At 28.0% G+C, this 19,202-nt stretch overlaps 1 protein-coding gene across 2 annotated transcripts in view; it reads left to right on the forward strand.

Moving 5' to 3' along the window:
* The first annotated feature begins 293 nt into the window (after nt 1–293).
* LOC111034980 (teneurin-a) overlaps nt 294–19,202 on the forward strand; it is a 38,239-nt gene continuing 19,330 nt past the window's right edge. Inside the window, exons 1-9 of one of the 2 annotated variants that reach the window (XM_022316446.1) lie at nt 294–705; nt 13,464–13,753; nt 13,821–13,925; nt 15,712–16,311; nt 16,394–16,588; nt 16,643–16,852; nt 16,915–17,100; nt 17,209–17,355; nt 18,801–19,008. In XM_022316446.1, coding sequence (XP_022172138.1) covers nt 13,531–13,753; nt 13,821–13,925; nt 15,712–16,311; nt 16,394–16,588; nt 16,643–16,852; nt 16,915–17,100; nt 17,209–17,355; nt 18,801–19,008 — 1,874 coding nt within the window. In that variant the 5' untranslated portion in view covers nt 294–705; nt 13,464–13,530. Of the gene's footprint in view, nt 706–13,463; nt 13,754–13,820; nt 13,926–15,711; nt 16,312–16,393; nt 16,589–16,642; nt 16,853–16,914; nt 17,101–17,208; nt 17,356–18,800; nt 19,009–19,202 lie in introns of those variants that run through there. The other variant, XM_022316445.1, reaches the window with a different exon arrangement.

Consider the following 19,202-nt stretch of genomic DNA (forward strand, 5'->3'; position numbering starts at 1 on the left):
TCCGGAAATTTAATTAAATCCACGAAACCGCTTTGGCTTTGATTACGGACTGAAAATCCCCTTTCCGTGAAACGATCGTCGGCGACGACGCACGACGGAGAGCGACGGCCGCGGTAGCGACCCTTGTGCGAGCGTCAAGACCGCGGCGGGGTGGACTTGCGCACGACAAACGTCCCTCTCACCCCCGCCGACAGCTTCGCCGCCGTAGCGCGCGCGACACATTATGGATTTACCCGTCCGCCCGACGAGTTGCACCGCTGCCGCCACCGTTCGACCGTATAATAATTGATCGAACGCTTTCTCTCTCTCTCTCTCTCTCTCTCTCTGTTTCCCACTTCCTCTTCCTCTTTCGTTCTCTATCATTCTTTTTTCTCCGTTTCTCTCCGCCGACGGTAGGCGCGCGCACTCGCTACCCAGACACCGCTCGTACGCTGCCCGAATGAACGAAACGCTGCAATAACGGCGAGCACGGCGGTACGTCGTTGTCGAATTCGTATCGTTTCGACCGTTCGTTGGACGGTATTTTTCTGATTCACGATCGCCCCTCATCGCCGACTTACTCACGATGCACCCCACGGGAGATGAACTGCCATCGGCGGTACAACGGCTAGGCCTTTGACGACCGAGTGGCTGAAACGAGCACATCGCCGACGGGCCAGCCAACGCTGACTGTGTCCCGAACAACGTCAGCCGGAACGACAAAGGGTGAGTAGTAGACGCCTCTCGTCAAATGTAATTATAACGTCGTCCTGTCATATATTTCAATTATTCTATAACGTCATAATTATTGTGTTATCGGCTTATCACATTGGTTGACGTAATTACGGGTTAATCTTATAACGATCGTCCTTAACATGTACCCGATGGATGTGTTTATAATACTTACGTAGACTTAATTGTAAAAAGCGTAACCACCACCCTTCCACTCATCAGTTTCCGACGTCTATCACTCGAAGAGTCAGTCGGCTGCTATGGCCTATGAGTGTCACGGGTGTCACCTGCCTACATTGATTAACAATTCTTTCTGTGTCCTTACTGTGCTTTTATTTTCATAACTTTAAACCAAAATATCGACTATATCAATATACGAAGTACGTAATATATGTATTAAAATTTGATAAGATATAACTTACCTATCTGCCTATTAGAAATAATAGTTTTGAAATTCAAAAAATCTCTAAACTTATATGCTCGAAACTCGTTTAAATTTTTACTGGCTAGTTGTTTTTTAAGCTACTTTGTTTTAGAAAAAATTTTTTGTTGTTAGTAAACATGGAATATTTTGATACTCAACTAGGTATGACATAAATGTAGGTTTTGATCAAGTTTACAAGTATTAACAATAGTATTCCATATTTTGTAGAAATTACTAAAAATATAGTATCGTCCTGTTCTATTTTTGAATAGATCAACAAAAATCAAGACTAGTTTAAAAATAAACAACTATAATAGGATAAGTAGGTGTACGGAATAAAATTAGTCGTGTTCACTCCACACATGACATAAACCTTAACCATCCTTATGTAAGGCTTAGGATACATTGAATTTGATATGAAATACTTTTGGAAACATAACTAAAACTATGTTAACACTATCATCGGATTCAAATTTTAAATAATAATACTTTGAAAGTTTGAAACAATACATTTAATCGCGAATCAAAACTTAAATGTGTTCACCAAAATTTAGTAAACTCGTATAACCGGTATTTTATTCTTCTATCATATTTAAACAATTACAATTTTTTAACTCAAATATTTGATTTCTAAAAATTTTCTGAAAATATATTGTTTTCTTTTTTTTTGTAATTTATAAACATACCTACCTATTACTTTTTCATTTTACAATTGACAGACGTTAACACTAGATTATATATACGCTTAAACATGCTAAAAACTGAATCAATTTTGTTAGTCAAAGCTATTCAAAGAAAAAAGTTTTAAAAATAATACTGCTATATCTGAAATGCACTATGCAACTTAAAGTCTAAAAGCACTTGGATCACAAGTAACATCCAATATAAAATAAGCGGAAGTCACTTTTTATGACAGGAGGGGTCATATGCTTAACATTTAACACAGAGGTTAGCTGATCAAAAAATCTAAAATGAATAAATTATGATATAGACAGTGATTAAAATGCAAATTTGTTGGAGGTGGTGAACTGTTGAAATATCACCCCTTCCCCACCTCTACTGGGACCCCATCGAATTCTGTTTATAGATTGGTATTTGGTATAGATAGGTATAATACTTATCACTACGCTTAGCAGTTATTAAAACGATTTTAAAATAAATTTATAAAATATATTATGATAATGATAAACATTAAACATAGGTTTTTAATATTTAATTTCTTAAATGTTTATTAAATTGACCTAACCTAACCTTTGACGAACTAGAATATAATTATAGGTAACGTTATCAACTTCTGCCATGCACAGAATAATGTCTTAATAGTTTTTGGTCATTTTTGGTAAATTGTTTAATTTAAATTACGATAAAGTATATAATCTCCCGTATTATCTACAAATTATAAGTTTTTTGTTTTTACAAACTTTGTTTAAAATGAACTTCATTGAACTAACTTCAATATCAGTAGGTAGTTGTTAGTTAATTATTACACGTATTATGCACATAGTTAAATTGAATTATAGTAATTTATAGTGTTATAAATAAATCGGGCTGGGTCGATAAAATCATATTACTCGTTCGTTTAGCGATGTATTGATCAAAACTGTTTCGAACAAATATTAATGATATTTATAATGAATAATGAATATAATTTATTAAATTAAATCACAAATTCAATACGTTAAAAACTAATTAAAATACGTAGAATTAATAAATGTAATTGGTAACAAAAAATATCTGTATTATTTTGGTATTAATATTAACATTTCCCTAATTTCAGATTTTTTGGAAATTTCGTTCATTAAAGGTCTGTTTTGCCATAGAATACACTGTGAAAAATAATTAAATAACTTTTGTGTTTCGACATAAATTAATATGTATAATTTATTCTTGACAATATGGGTGATGATTCAACGTAGTTCTTAGTTATTAAAATGATTTTTTTATTGTATTTATATATTAATTATTCTTTATTATTATGAAGTAATCATTGAGTATTATATACTTAAATACATATACATATATATTTATATTTATAAATATTTACTCAATGGTAGTTCATGTCACAGTTTTTTTATTTTTATTTGAACATTAACTTACATAGATTGGAACTCTTTTCCCCAACTCAAGCTCGCTTACTGAAGCAAATTATTTAATTTGTCCTTTTGTTTACATTAGTTATGGAGTGATATGAAATAACAAATGAATAAATAAAATAAAGCTAATCATATTCTATAATACTTACATTTAATACAAAATATGTGTTTGATAAATAATATTTGAATAGGTACGTTTTAGTTATCATCATTAACATAATTTAAAATATTGTTGATATGGATACGGGTATTCGTTTGTAGCACCAACAGTAATAATAAATAACCCTGGCAATGTTCCTTTTGCGTTGGTTAAAAAATGCAACATTCAAGTGCAAAAATCATCAGTTAAAAATCGTGTAAAACTACAAACACAATAAGTAGGTAGGTACTCGAATGAAATTTAATTAATTTTTTTCATCAACACTTTTTTATTTGAGTGGATTGTTTTCAATACGATTGTCGTCCAATATTATTTATTGTTGTGCATTGTGATGGTCAAAAAAAAGCCCCATCAAAAAATCTAAAGGGAAAAAATTCAAGTATTAAATATACCCCTGTAAAAAAGGCCATAGAAAAAACCCGGGAAAAGAAATGACCACGCAAGAGATATTTAATAACTGTACAATGTACATGTACTATGTATTAGTATTTTGCATAATATTTTATAAATGCATTATGTATACTTCATACTATATTATAATGTAATTTAACATCACTTTTAATTGGTTATAATCTCCATTATTATGATTAATGAAATAATATTAAATATAATATACATTTTAATAAATATTCAGAAAGAAAAAATGCAAAAATTTAAAATGAACATTTTTTCTTTAGACGTCGAACAATAGTGATATCAAGTGTAGGTACCTACACTAAATCCAATAAAGGTACCACTTTTTGAGTATACATTTAATAATTTTCATTTTGTGTTACCCAACTATTAATAAAAATGTTGATATTAAAATTTTTATTAAAATATTTAATACTGAATGTTTTGAGCAAAGTATAGCTTACTTAGTTTATTTTATCGTATTTTAATTAAGAAACTTTAAAGAAAAAAGATAGTACCTTCACTATACATTTTTACTTAAATTATTAAACGACTCCACGGAATGTCAATATTTGTAGGAACATTTAAATTTTTGAATAAATAATAAATATACAAGAAATCAAAACAGTTTTTTAATTAATAATATTTCTAAGAATTATTTACGACCATCACCAGCAAATATACTGATATAAATCTATGTTACTATATGTTTATATTTGCATGTTTATGAATAATTTAATTTTCAAGTAATTGTTACTTGCTATAGTTTTGTTTTTGTTTCTTTTATTTTAAATGTAAATCTTTATACTACACAATGTATTCATATGTATATATTATTTTTTAAATGGAGTTTTGTCAGTCAATAAAGAATAATAATAATAATACTGTTGGGTACTAGATACATTTATCTGTCAGATTCTTGTTTTACATATTAAAAGCTAATTACAAAAAATGTTGATTTCTTAAATTGTCTTAAACTATAAAAAATTATTAAACATTGAGTTTTTTCATGCAGGAAGAAGTTTCTAGGTGAATGTTTTTCTGAAATTTGTGTAATGCTCCTACAATTTTAATTCTTAACTGATATACAAATGATACAAAGAAAATCACAACAAAATGTTTTATAATATGTGCCTAGGTTTTAAACTATAAACAGAATATAATTATGGACGTTTTAAAAGATTAAATGCTCTTATGATTATAGTAATATATAAGTAATATAATAATAAAACCTCGGTGTATGATAATTCTGTAAGAGAACCAATGCGATCGCGTTAATATTCTGGTACGTTCGTTCGAGGAGGCTGTGCGCACGCGTATACACAAAAGTTCAAATGCCTGCCCTCGACGTTTTCCGTAACATAAACGGGACGTCAAATCATTGACACTGGTCGGCCGCAACGAGCTTGATCCTTTTTTTGTTTTTTTTTTTCATCTACTAACAACAAATGTGTGTTAAAACAAACGAGCATTATTCGAATAATCTGAGGTTAGTGATTTTTTATTTTATTAATCAGTTTGATGTTGAAATAAATAGGTAGGTACGAGGCAATAATGTAAAAAACCTTATCTAACTATGAATATTACTTCTTAATAATGACATTTGTTCGTTCCATTTCTACAAATATGTTTAATGTTTACCCTCTAATTCAAAAATTATATAGAAACAAAATCTTTTTTTTTCAGTTTGGTACAACTATAATCGACGTGATTTAATTAGTCTGTTGATGATATTATAAAAAAATATATTGGACTATTTTCATATTTTGCTGCTAACATCAATTACATGGTCATTAGCTTCCTTTTTTTTAGGTTATAGGTATTTATTTATATTAAATAAACCTAAAATTATAAATTTTTTTTAAACTAAGAAATTAAATTACCTATATACATTTGCTGTATATATAATTCCTCCATGGATTGTCCATTTTATGAATTATATAGGTACCATGTTTAAAAATAGCAACAATGTTATGGCATTTTTAGAATTCATTACATTCTAAACTATTATACTCAATCATATTATTTCATTAGTTTTTAATACGATATAGTACAGCGAAACCTTCCTTTACGGATACCTCTAAATCGTTTCTTAGGAACCTTTTACAAAATGTCTACCAACTGGGACCTCTGAATAGCGGACATCTCCGAATAGCGACAACATTTCAGTGACCCAAAATGTCCAGTATTTAGAGAATTGACTTTACTACATATTTATATTATATTATAGCGTTTATTATTAAATTTCAATAACTATAGCGTCTAGACTTAATCAAATTATTTAGTTTGACATTTAATTTATATCCAGTTTCATTTCTAATTGAAATTGTATTTACAATTTATGATACCTGTAGGCTACAACCTATTAAATTATGTATAATTTTATACAGAACTAAATATTCTACTTTGATATTCGACGTTCTTTAATAGTTTAATGATTAGTTTCAATATAAATAACTTGTGATTTGGTGATATAGTAGTGGATAATGACATTGTCATAATAATTATTATTAAAAGAAATTGGATTTTCTTATTTCTAGCAGTCAATTTTAAAATTCAATTTTACTTGTATACAAATTATACATTTTATTTATACAAGTGTAAATATTATATATTCATTATGTATTTATGTAATATTCAAGTGTATGGCTGTGGACATTTTTTTTTGTTTAATCAACTATAAGCATTCATGGTTGAGCCAAAAATAAAACCGAAAATAGAATAAAATCTCCATATCTGTGTCATCAAGTGGTTAATACAAAGGGTAGTTTTTCATATCTATACTCACGTCTTTTAACGAAATAATCTGAGAAGGAACACCAGATGTAATCCTTGTTATGAAAAGAAAACATTGTTATTATTAGACCTTGGCGATGTATGGCAGAGATAATAGCATACCGGACTGTCTTAATCGCGCGCATGGGACTAATGTTAATTATAAAGTAGAAAATAACGTTTTATAAATAAAAATGTCTTTTGTTCTAGAAAAATACTTTTATTCTAGTTGTTCCGGAAGTGGAGGTGATTTTAGATTAGAAAATAAATTGTATGGTCATGACTCATGATCCAATGGCCGTTTATATTGATCTTTTAGCACACGCATTCCCATAATATAAAACTAGTAACGAAATTAAATTGAACCGTATACTGTAAGAATTCCAATTTAAGAACCTATCTAATGATTAAAACAGAATGAATAAAAACAAATTGATAACATTGTAGATTCTTCTAGGTCTCGAGTTGTTTTTCCTATAGACGTATAAATCTAAACGTCTAATTGAGTTATGTCAATTTTGTGAAAACTTATACATTATTAAGATTGGTATAAAATAAAAGCTTAGTTGAAAGCTGGTTAAAAGTCTATCAAAAAATGAATGAATATTAGTAAAAAAGTATAAATAGGTATTTATAGTCATATATAGAGTAGAAGGTAAATCAATATTTAGTATTTAATATAAATAAATGTTTAAGTCATTTTAAATGTACAGAAAAAATAAGTTTGTTTAAGTAACAGTAATTACTAATTTGCATAATTTTTTATCGTTTGGACATGTACTTTTACTCAAACAACTTAGGAACCTGAACTCTTAACCTCATGATGATATTTGAATAGATTCACAGTTAACTATTTCTGTTTTCCGACTGGTATACCTGAATTAAAGTTTATAATGGCATGCTTCATGTTTTAAAAATTTTGATTGAAAGACGTGAATGCAGAATAGAATGTGATTAGGGGTAGGATTTGTATTTATATTTTTACTAAAACATGATAAATTAATTATTGTAAATGATAAATTCGTTTCACATGATTTGTAATAAAATAAGACATATTTTATTTTACATGTTTTTACATATTTCGTCATAAATACATATTTTTACATTATTTATAAGATTTCTGGTTTTATCTTTCATGTTTTGTAAATGTTGACAAAAATTCCAATGTATAAAATAATTTGTCAATTTATATCATCAAAATTAGTGGTTTAGTAGTATTATACAAATACTTCGACAATAGTACTCGTAAAAAATATAAGTGTAGGTATATTATAGGTATAAAATTGTATTTTATTATTTTAACTTAATTAACACGATAACATATTATAATTTCTTTTTATTACATATTTTTAATTTTTTGCTACATATTTTGTAGGTAAAAGTCAATGTTAATACCAAATTGTTGTAGTTATAATTTTGAAAATTTATAACAATATGTGGCTTGTCATTGTTTGACCTACTTCGAATTGATTGAAATATTGATTAAATTATTTAGAAATTTTTCTTATATAACAAGTGTAGGTACATATTTAAGAATTTTTTTTTTAATACATATTTTTTATTTTATACTACACATTTTGTCAACTTTAATTGCATATATATGTAGATATTTTTAGTTTTTCATTACAAATAAATCCCAGCAACAACTGTGATCCATGCAGCAACTATAGGTACACTTGAATATGATATTATTTTAAAAAATCCACAAATTTCAGATAGGTTAACCGAAGTAATTTTATATAAATAATGTTGAACAAATAATAACCAATAATTATTATTTTAGCATAACAGTTATACTAGGTATACATTAAACAAAAATAACAGTAATCAAAATCGTATGCGATGAATGTTTTATTTCAATGCAAGAATGACTTTATTGAGACGAAAATTACACGACGTCAAATTGAAATGACTATTTCATGAAATATTTTCGTATATTCTGTCTATGGCATCGTATTTATAAAATATTTTCTTTAAATTAATTAAACTAAAAAATGACATTTTATTAAAATCAATTAGTATAACTTTTATATAACAATTCATAAATATGAGATATAAGACTAATTATGGTACTTACTCTTATATATTTTAATTGTCTAGGAAATAAGCACATTTGATAAAATATCTATAAAGTTCTAGTTTCAAAATCTGTAGTGGCCATAGGTGCCGAGGATAGATTATAATTTATAATATCAATAATAAAAACTATAAAGTTGTCAGTTGAAAACTGTAATATAGAATAATTAGTTGCAGTATGGATTAAAACGTTTAAAACCTTAAGGAGTCTTTATATTACATTATTTATGAACTAAATTAGTTTACAACAATAGCTAAAAATGTAATGTCATCAAAAATTAATATGTCGTTAATAAACGGATGTCCAGAGAACTTATACTTTATACATTTATTTTTTTCTACAGAGACTGAATAAAATTTCAATAAGCTCGACTACTTGTATAAAAAGAGAGTAGGTAAGTTTGGCAGTTTTTGATTTATTGAATAAGAAACTGATTCTTTGTTCAATCTCACTGTCGTCCACGTTAAAAAAGAAATGCTTCTGATCAGCCCGACTGGATTGTCATAGGATTCTTTTACATTCTATAAAATGAAAGCCGTATTATTAAAACGAGTTTTCAGACGTATTTCAATGAAGCCACTCCCTGTATTGTCAATCCCAGTAAAGTACAAAAGTCCTGAAATGTATAGGGGTTATTTTCTACTTACTACTTATGTGCAATATACTTAGAGAATCATGTAACTTTTTCATTTTCCTTATGAAAATTGCTAATAAAATATAACTCACTTTTTTGTGATACAGAGAAACTTTGTCTGAACTTATTTTTTGTACACACGTAATGTGCTATATTTGAATATAAGTTTATAATATTATTGTAGAACTACATTTCAAAGGTATTATTGGAGAATCATTATGTATAAGCACAATGCTCACATTTTTTATACTGAAATTTATTATGTTTATAAAATAAATATTTAATATTAATACTTTACGGTATTAAATTGATCGAGGATTACACTTTTTTTACAGATGAGTTATTGTACAGTCATACCATTATATTTAATCGAATAAATAAGAATTATTGAAGTAAAATAAATATTTATTTATTTACTACATTTATTTCAGTTTAATTTGATTTGATTTTTCTCATGTTGTTGTACTTTAAATGTACTTAAAAATATTTTTTTTTAACATTTCTCTGATTTTTTTTATTTTACTCTCAATCGCATTAGTATGAAACTAACATACAATTTCATCTGTAAAACCATTGACCTGTATTTTAGCTGTTCGGTGAATCAAATAGTTTTCTATCGAAATATAAAACGTTATTAATAATAAATTAGGAACTATAATGAACATTGAACACTGATCACTGATCAATCATAAATTGTAAATTACCTACTCACACAGTATTGGCAATGTATAGCATTCATACTATGTATGTATAAATAGTAAGAAATTCTTCGCATAATACTAAGAAACTATATCAATTTTTTATCGGAAGAGAAACTGTTATATTCGTACGATGTTGGTACACTACGTATAGGTACGTTGAGTACAAAACAAACATTCATAATGCGTAACCAAAAAGCATGTTATGAATTTGAAGTTTGGAAAAGTGTTATTCACAGCAAACAATATTTACTTTTCTTGTTTAACTTGGCGGTAATACCAAGAAATCTTAACCTTATCAATATAGTATTTGCCAATTGGAAAACAGTTATAAAACATTTTAAGTTTGACTTTTCTTGTAAAGAGCCATTTCAGTGTTCAGTTATTGATGCGATAGATTTATTTTCAACAAAAGGTTATAGGTACTCGCTACCGCCTACCACTGAATAATAAAAAGGAAAATCCTTCTTTTAATTTGTTATTAATTTTAATTAAGACTTTTAAAGTATACAGGGAATTGAAAGTCTATATTGTGTCACCAACGTTTATTAGGTAGGTGTCTAAACATTGACATCGCCGTACCTTAGGTACGGTGGTTTTTTACTAGACTATTTAGCATACCTACCTATAATGCAAGCAACGATCATAGGCGCAAATAGCGTTTGAGATTTGGGGGGGCTGAAGCCCTAGGTACTGAATGAAGCATTTATACAAGTATTTAACACCTAAAAATTTTTTTTAGTACAACATAGGTATATCTTATATTGCTTACTTAATTACAATATTGACTGAAAATAAAACTTACTAAATATTTTTTTCAAATGTGCTATTTCATCTACTTATAATAGTTGTCAAAATTATATTTATAATTATACATTATACACCACATAAATTTTAGGAAAACAATAGGAATTATTAATACTGTATGTATGGCTTTAGAGCAACAAGTAACAACAAAATAATATAATTATAGAACAAATTTTTATTTAAAAAAATGTGCCCAATACATTTTTAGAGCTGTATTCGTCGGTTGGATTTAGCAAATGTGTTTAATATTATTTCAGTATCTACTATAATATCTTTTTCGATATTCAATATTGCTAAATTAGTAAATCGGCCCTGAGTCATGTTAGCTCTGACATATGTGTTGATCCTTCTCATAGTTGAAAAGGACCTTTCACAAGTGGCCGAGCTCACTGGTAATGTTATTGCCACTTGCATAATTTTAAATAAATTAGGAAATACTTCTTCATTTAGATGTTTTTTGATATTTTCAAAATTGACTTCTTTCATCATGTTTTTCATTACATTTATTTCACATTTTAAGTTTGAAGAATAGATATCAAAAGTATCCTGTAAAGTGTACATAAATATACAAACAAAAACAAAGTAGTTTAAAAAAAGTATTTGTCAAATAGAATTCATAATTTATAAATATTGCTCAAATACAAGTTACAACGTACCTTATAATAATCAATAAGAAAAGATGATTTTTGAAAATTTAATTTAAATAATTCATCAATTGCTATTGAAATTTTTAAACTCTCCTCTGAAAATCTACTATTCAAACTAACTATAATTGCATCTAATATTGGATAGTTAGCATGCTCTTCCCAATATTTTTTCTTTGACGAATCGTCTTCGTATAACGAGTTCTCAGCTTACTGTCTATTAGTGATAACTGATAACCTATTAGTTATTATAGTATAGCCCGTATAGGCGTATTAAATATGACGTAGGTACCTATAATGGCCAAATGGTATATGAATATGAGCTGCAAGTGAAACAATAGACTCCGAAATAAGAATTATTATTATTATTAGAATTATTATTATTCTTATTATTCTTAGTTCTTGGTAGGTATTATGGTTTATGGCTACAAGTCTACAATAATAATAAAAATTAAAAATAATACCATGACAAATAAAATTTGTTCATTAACGAATTACATAATCTTAAAAATACAAACACGAATTTTGCATCATAAACTATAATAATACTAAAAAGGCTTAAAAAAAATCAGAAAATGTTTGGGAGGGCTATTGAAGTGTTTGGGGGGGGCTTAGCCCCTAAAGCCCCCCCCTATTTGCGCCTATGGCAACGATACCAAAACTACTTGATTTCAAAACTATTATCTAATCACTACATATTTTTACTTTTTACTATGTTAACATAATATTTGGTTCAACAATTATTTTGACATTTCGTACTATGAGTATTGAGTACCTACATTTGTGAAGTAACTGAAAAATAAAAATTTATGATTTTAAGAAAATCTTTTTAATATATTAAATCACTGATAAATAAAAAAAGCATTTTATATATTTTTGAAATGTTGGTATCATACTATTAAAAATGTTTAAGAAATAGGTATGGTTTAAATGCAATTAATAATTGTTTTCATTAATTAAATAACTTTTTTAATTACTACATTATTTTTATACTTACATAAAAATACATATTATAATTTGGAATGTAATGTAGTTACCTAATTAATATATAATGTTCGAATCACTTGGTTTGGTATTAAATTTTTATATTATTCGTATCAGTAAAACATTTTATAAATGGTACTTGCTAACCTATATATATTTTATACAAGTGTACAGATTGTATACTCAAGTCTCAGGTTTATATTTGGTAAAATTAATACCCGCCATTTATTTTAAAGATACTTGGATCTTATCCTTCAACGTTTCAAACAAATTTTTGCTATTATTTACGTTTTATTTATGCATAATATACAGGCACTATATAAAATATTGCCTATAAATATACCTACTCATAAATCAAAACATTATTATTTTTAAAATTCATTTTATGTTGATAAATAATTATATTTATATTATAATTATTATTAACCAGGTAAGATTTATAAACGATGTATAAATAAATGTAAATACTTATTATTTTTTAATTACGTGTAGAATATTTTTTTGTTGGCTACACTTTAAAAAAAAATAGTATTTGTTGTTTTGATAGGAAATTAATCAAGCCAGAGAAGTTCCTTCCGTGGCAATTAATACAATTATACTGGTAATATATTGTTAACAGATGATTCAGTTTTAAAAATGTATTTTTTCAGTATTTTATTTACAAGATTTACAAAATGTACATTTCCTATAAAAAAAAAAACCAATAACTGATATTTTCTAATCTGAATTTAAATAACATTTTTATTGCTGTTATTGACTACTGTTAATAATAATTTGTTAAAGCATTTCACATTGATGAAGTGATAAATGTTATTTTTTTTTTAATATCATAATAACATTGAAAATATCAAATGCTGGGTATTTAATTTTTAATTTTAAGTAGCTATTAGCAAATATCTACTGTTTATCGACCTAACTAAAAATTGTAACTATGTTATGCATTTATAATTTATGAACTATTGAATAATAATTAGGAATTTAGCACATAGTAGGTAGTTCTAACATTTTATAAATTGTCTAAAGTAAAATGTATTTATCTTCTATGTTTTTATTGTGTGTTTAGGATTTCGCATTTCGCGATTTGAACAGTATATCAGCATGTTGATATTTGAAGTGGAAAATTCTTTAAAATGATGTTCCCTGGTGATCTTAATACAAGTTCAAGGGCTAATCCGCCTGTACCAGTATTTCCATTAAGGTCTACGGGATTAAGCTCTCAATATTCACCGTACTCTACTTCAAGATTTCAAGAAATACAACAAAAGTGCAATTTAAAATGCACTTGGAAATGCAGTTTTCTTCTAATGGTGTTTGTTACCTTCATAGTCACCACATTCCTTATTTATTTAATGGGTTAGTTAATATCAATAAAAAGAAGTTAAATTATGTTGTAATGTATTATTTGTTTCTTTGCAAATAGCTATGAAGAAATCATGTACAGACACCAGAGAAAAATGCGTGTTCGTGGAAAAATCGGGGGCCATTGCAATGGATTTGGAAAACTCACTGAAACTCACTACTGAAGGTATGACAATATTGCATTTCATTACTTAAATGCCATAACATATAATACAACAAAACATACATTTAAAAATACGTATATACCTATCTATATTTCATTATTACATAATAACCAAATTAATATACTATGTGTACGTTTACACCTTTAATCCAAGGCTTGATGTTTTGAAACGTGTTCAAAACAATCCATTTTTGTCATAAACATTTATTGTTATATATTATATAATATAACAATGATTGTAGAGGATAATTAATAATTCGTGTAAAATATTTATAATTTCAAAATAAAAAAAGGCCGACAAGTAGGTACTGGCTTTGGTTTACTGGTTGGTATGGATGTGTTATATTTCAATTCAATGGATTTATCATTGCATACGAAGAACGGTTCTGAACGGAAAAGTTGTATCATCTTAGAATATTTGCATAAATAATACAATTTAATAGTCTTACCAATCTTATGTTTACCCTTTCAATGTATTACAAAATAAGAAAGTTGTTATCAAAAATAATTTTAAATGTTTCCTTTTCAAATTTCTTAATTATTTTTACGTAATATCAATGTATTTATATATACATACATTATCTATGCATCTCCATAACTGTACTTCTGCAGTGTACAGTGATCTTATAATATAATATATAATTAAATATAATAAACATATAAAATCGTATATATCTTATCTGATGATCTCTATACATTATCTTATACATGGAAATGAAAAAGTCGTCATAGTTAAGCATTTATCAATAGAGTCAATAGATATGTTTTTATTACCAGGTTTCTTTTCCTAAATTGTTAGTCATTTTATTGCTAAGCAAAAGTATTAAGAGAGTGTCTCACAATATTTGTTTTCTCTCTCTGGCCTACTCTCGACATAGACAAAATGCATTCATTGTAAATCATTAAAATTTTTTCCATTTTTTTTGGATAATTGAATGTAAAATAAGGCACCACAAAAATAATAAAAAATGTATTTTTGAGGAATTGGCATATCAATTTATCTAAATATTGTCTCTAATAATTTTTATGACTGTTTAAGTCAAATATAAAGAATAATAAAATAAAACATAAATAAATATAAAATAAAAATCGGTATGTCAAACCTTTAAAAATTGTATTCATTACAATATTTATGGTGTGTGATACTTGAAGATTAATCAAAAATCATAAAAAATTTTAGTTTACATAACTGCTTCCACTTAACTGAATACCTAATAATACTTATGAATAACAATAAATAATTTAATTAAAATGTGTTTGAGGGGTCATTGTAAAAATTACATTCTAAGAAAATGACTGTTTATGAAATGCAAATAAATAAATGTGAGTTGTTTACTGTTGTTTTGTCAATATAATATGTATTATATTTTTTGAATATTTCTCATGGATAGTTGCATTTTTAATACATAGTATTTTTAACATATTTTATCTTCTACTGATATTTAAATAACCAAAGTTTATTTATTGGATTGAGCCTATTAGATGAAACTAGATTACAAAATAAAACTATTAAGATTAACTATTAGTTCATATGTTGCTTTATTATCATTTCTATTCTATTATTAGACCATCGAATCAAAAAATTTCGGGATTTGGCAATTGATCTTAGATGAGTCCTCGAACATTTAAATTCTTACTTTAAATTAATAAGAATTTTGTAGTCTATATTTTTCTAGTAACGTCATACATTTTTTTAGAAAATGTAGAAATACATTTTTACAAAAAATGTAGAAATACATTTTTCCATATAAATTCTTTTAAGTTATAATACATAAAATCGTTTTTTCAGCTCCGCCATTGACAACGACTACTGTTGCAAATGTGTCAATACGTGGTAAATTTAAAAGCGATGTAGCTCAAGACGAACAAAGTGATTTGCATCGCCAACATACTAGGTATCAATGGCCCTCAGTCTTGGAGATAACTAGTTTCAATACTCCATACAGTTCCAATGTATATCCATATCATTTTTGGAACTTGGAGTTTTATAATAAACAACCAGTGTTTATGAGGCTCAACCTAACACTGCCATGGGGAGCTAATTTCGCCGTATATGGTCGACGAAACGTAGCTCCTAGTATAACCCAACACGATTTTTCGGAATTCATTAAGGGGGGTAGATTGGACAACAGGCTAAGTCGCAGATCAGCAGATGTTATTGAAAAAGATCCTTTGGTCGTTAATGTGACATTAATACAATACCTAGACACTGGTCGATGGTTTTTATCGATTTATAACGACGATCTCCGACCACATACGGTAGTACTTAAAATCGCAGAAGCCGAAGATGTTTCAACGACTTGTCCCAACGAATGTTCTGGACACGGGTCCTGTTATCTCGGAAAGTGTGACTGCATTGATGGATATCAAGGAAACGATTGTTCTAAAAGTAAATATCTTTTAATTTTTATATTTCTTTCGATTTTATCGGATTTTTCTAAATTGTATTAATTAATAAAAACCCAATAAAGGTGTATGTCCGATGTTGTGTTCAAACCACGGAAAATACGGTGGAGGTCTTTGTCATTGTGAAGAAGGTTGGAAAGGTACAGAATGTGACATACCAGAAACTGATTGCAGATTAGCTGATTGCTCTGGACACGGTGTTTGTAAAAACGGCGTATGCCAATGCCAACAAGGATGGAAAGGGGATGATTGTGACGAAGGTACTGCGATCTTTTTATTTATTATTTGATTATAAAATGTATTTTCGTTTTCAGTGGACTGTATGGATAAAAGCTGTTCTAGCCATGGTATCTGTGTATCAGGTAAATGTTATTGCAAAGCTGGATGGCAAGGCGAAGATTGTTCATTAATGAACAAGCAAGTATTCCAATGCCTTCCCCGTTGTTCAGACCATGGTGCATATGACTTAGAAACGGGGGTCTGTATTTGCAATAAATTTTGGACCGGGCCAGATTGTTCACAAGGTATTTTTCACACGTCGTGCAATTAAATATTTAATAACATATTCATACATTACTGATTTTAGCTTTATGCAATCTCAACTGTGGTCCACATGGGAAATGTGATCAAGGTAAATGTGAATGCGATATTGGATGGACAGGTGATAAATGTGATCAACTCCCCTGTGACGAGAGATGCTCTGAACACGGACAATGTAGGAACGGCACATGTGTATGTTCTAGGGGATGGAACGGCAAACACTGTACTTTTCGTGAGTTAAATATAATAACTAAATTCATTATATAAATTATAATTCAATATTGTTTTATTCTAAACAGAATATATAATATTATGAGTTCAATTTTTTCGATATTTTCAGAGGGTTGCGATAACGGTTGCGGCAATCACGGAAATTGTGTCTTGGTTAACAACATGTACAGTTGCGTATGCAATGATGGATGGGAAGGAAAAAGCTGTTCGGTTCGCTTAGAAATGGAGTGCAACGACGAAATCGATAATGACGAAGGTATACATTTTTTTCAATTAGTGATGAGCAAAACAAACATTTGGCATTCTTAGTCTTGTTGATTTAGTCTTCGTATTGCTGAGAGATATAATATATATTATGTACAAAAAAAACATAAACAACTCATTCACTGTCCAGTTGACTTGAGAAAATCGGTCATAAAAGCATACGAGATGTTTATGGTTTTTGACAAAAAAGTGTTAGTGTTTCTTTTTTAACATTTCTTTGTTAGTCCTAAAGTGTTTTATTTTTTATTCATACGTACTTTATTTTTTTTTTTAACTAAAGCACACAGTTTACAAAATCCAAGTATTTTAAAATACTTACATCGTTTTAAAATATTCATCAAATATAGGAATTGTTTGCGTGTGGTCAGTTGTTTTTAGAAGTGGAACTTTATTTGCATTTATGCTAATTTGGCAGTTACTTTAACTAAATAAAAAAATTCATTATAACTTATTCATTCATCCGAAAACCGCATTTGATTTAAGAAAGAAGAATATTTTACATTTACTCGTGGAATATAGATATATGTATATTAAGGAATTTAACAAATATTATTGTATGATAGTTTTGTGTCCATCAAATTTTACCCTATTATTAATATGAATATATGCCTAATGTATAAATACTCCACTCTAAAATTATACGTTAATCAGGTGATTATTGAAACATATTTCTTTGATGCAACCATCACTAAAACACGTCAACATCCATGTACAGTATGTACTTATGCGGGTTACAAAATGGGCGTTACCTTCCTAGTAATAATGATAAATTACTTTTCGGTATCCTTTGACTATAAATGTACTATATAGGTACCAAGTTTAAAATTCGTATTTTATTAGCAACACTACTAGAATCTTGTAACTCTTTGGTTCCAGTATTGCACTTAAGTCTTCAAGTTTTGTTCTTGGTCTTGCTATTACTTATTTACAATATTTGTCTCGATTTTGCAAAATACAACATTATGTCAAGATCAAGATAGCAAGTTATAAACTAATTTTCCTCATCACTTGTTTCAATTATAATTACCCAGTGACCTAGGCGGATATAGGGGGAGCTTTAGTGATTAAGCCCCCTAATAATGTCAATGCCCCCTAACATTTCTAAATTTTGTTTAAGTTTATTCAATATTAATATAATAGAGGTTTAGCTATATAGCCATTTCTCCCCCCTTCCTCCAAATATCAAACAATATTTGAGCCTATGACTGGTGGCTTAATCTCTATGAGTATTTAAAAACATTAAATAGTAGGTATCTACCAGTAGGTTTACCATACTACAAATTATATTGTTACATAATGTTTAAATTATTTATGACTCGTGGTTTTACCACTAAAGTTAGGGACTAAACAAATGTATATTATTTATTGTAACATAATATTTTTAATTAAATAGGTATTCTGTTTTGTAATGTACAATTTAACATATATACTGTTTAGATGGAATGACTGATTGTTCAGATAGCGAGTGCTGTAATTCTGCTTCATGTGCTGAGCATATAATGTGTTTAGCTTCCAATGATCCTCTTGATGTATTACTAAGGAAACAGCCGCCGTCGGTAACGGCTTCATTTTATCAAAGAGTGAAATTTTTGGTAGAAGAGCATAGTGTCCAAAGCTATGCACATTTGGATGAATATAGAGAGAAGTAAGTGTTTGGTTATGTCATTACACCTATTCATACATAATACATACATATTTCAATCACTAATTTAAAGAAATGTATAATGGTTCACATGTTGGATACAATTATTTTTTAAGATTCTCAAATTTGAACAAATTAATGTCTCACACAAAGTTTAAGTTGTGTGTACCTAAATACAACCATTAGCCGTCCAAGTA

Source organism: Myzus persicae, unplaced genomic scaffold, assembly GCF_001856785.1.
Source record: "Myzus persicae strain clone G006 unplaced genomic scaffold, MPER_G0061.0, whole genome shotgun sequence".
NCBI classification, from domain to species: domain Eukaryota; kingdom Metazoa; phylum Arthropoda; class Insecta; order Hemiptera; family Aphididae; genus Myzus; species Myzus persicae.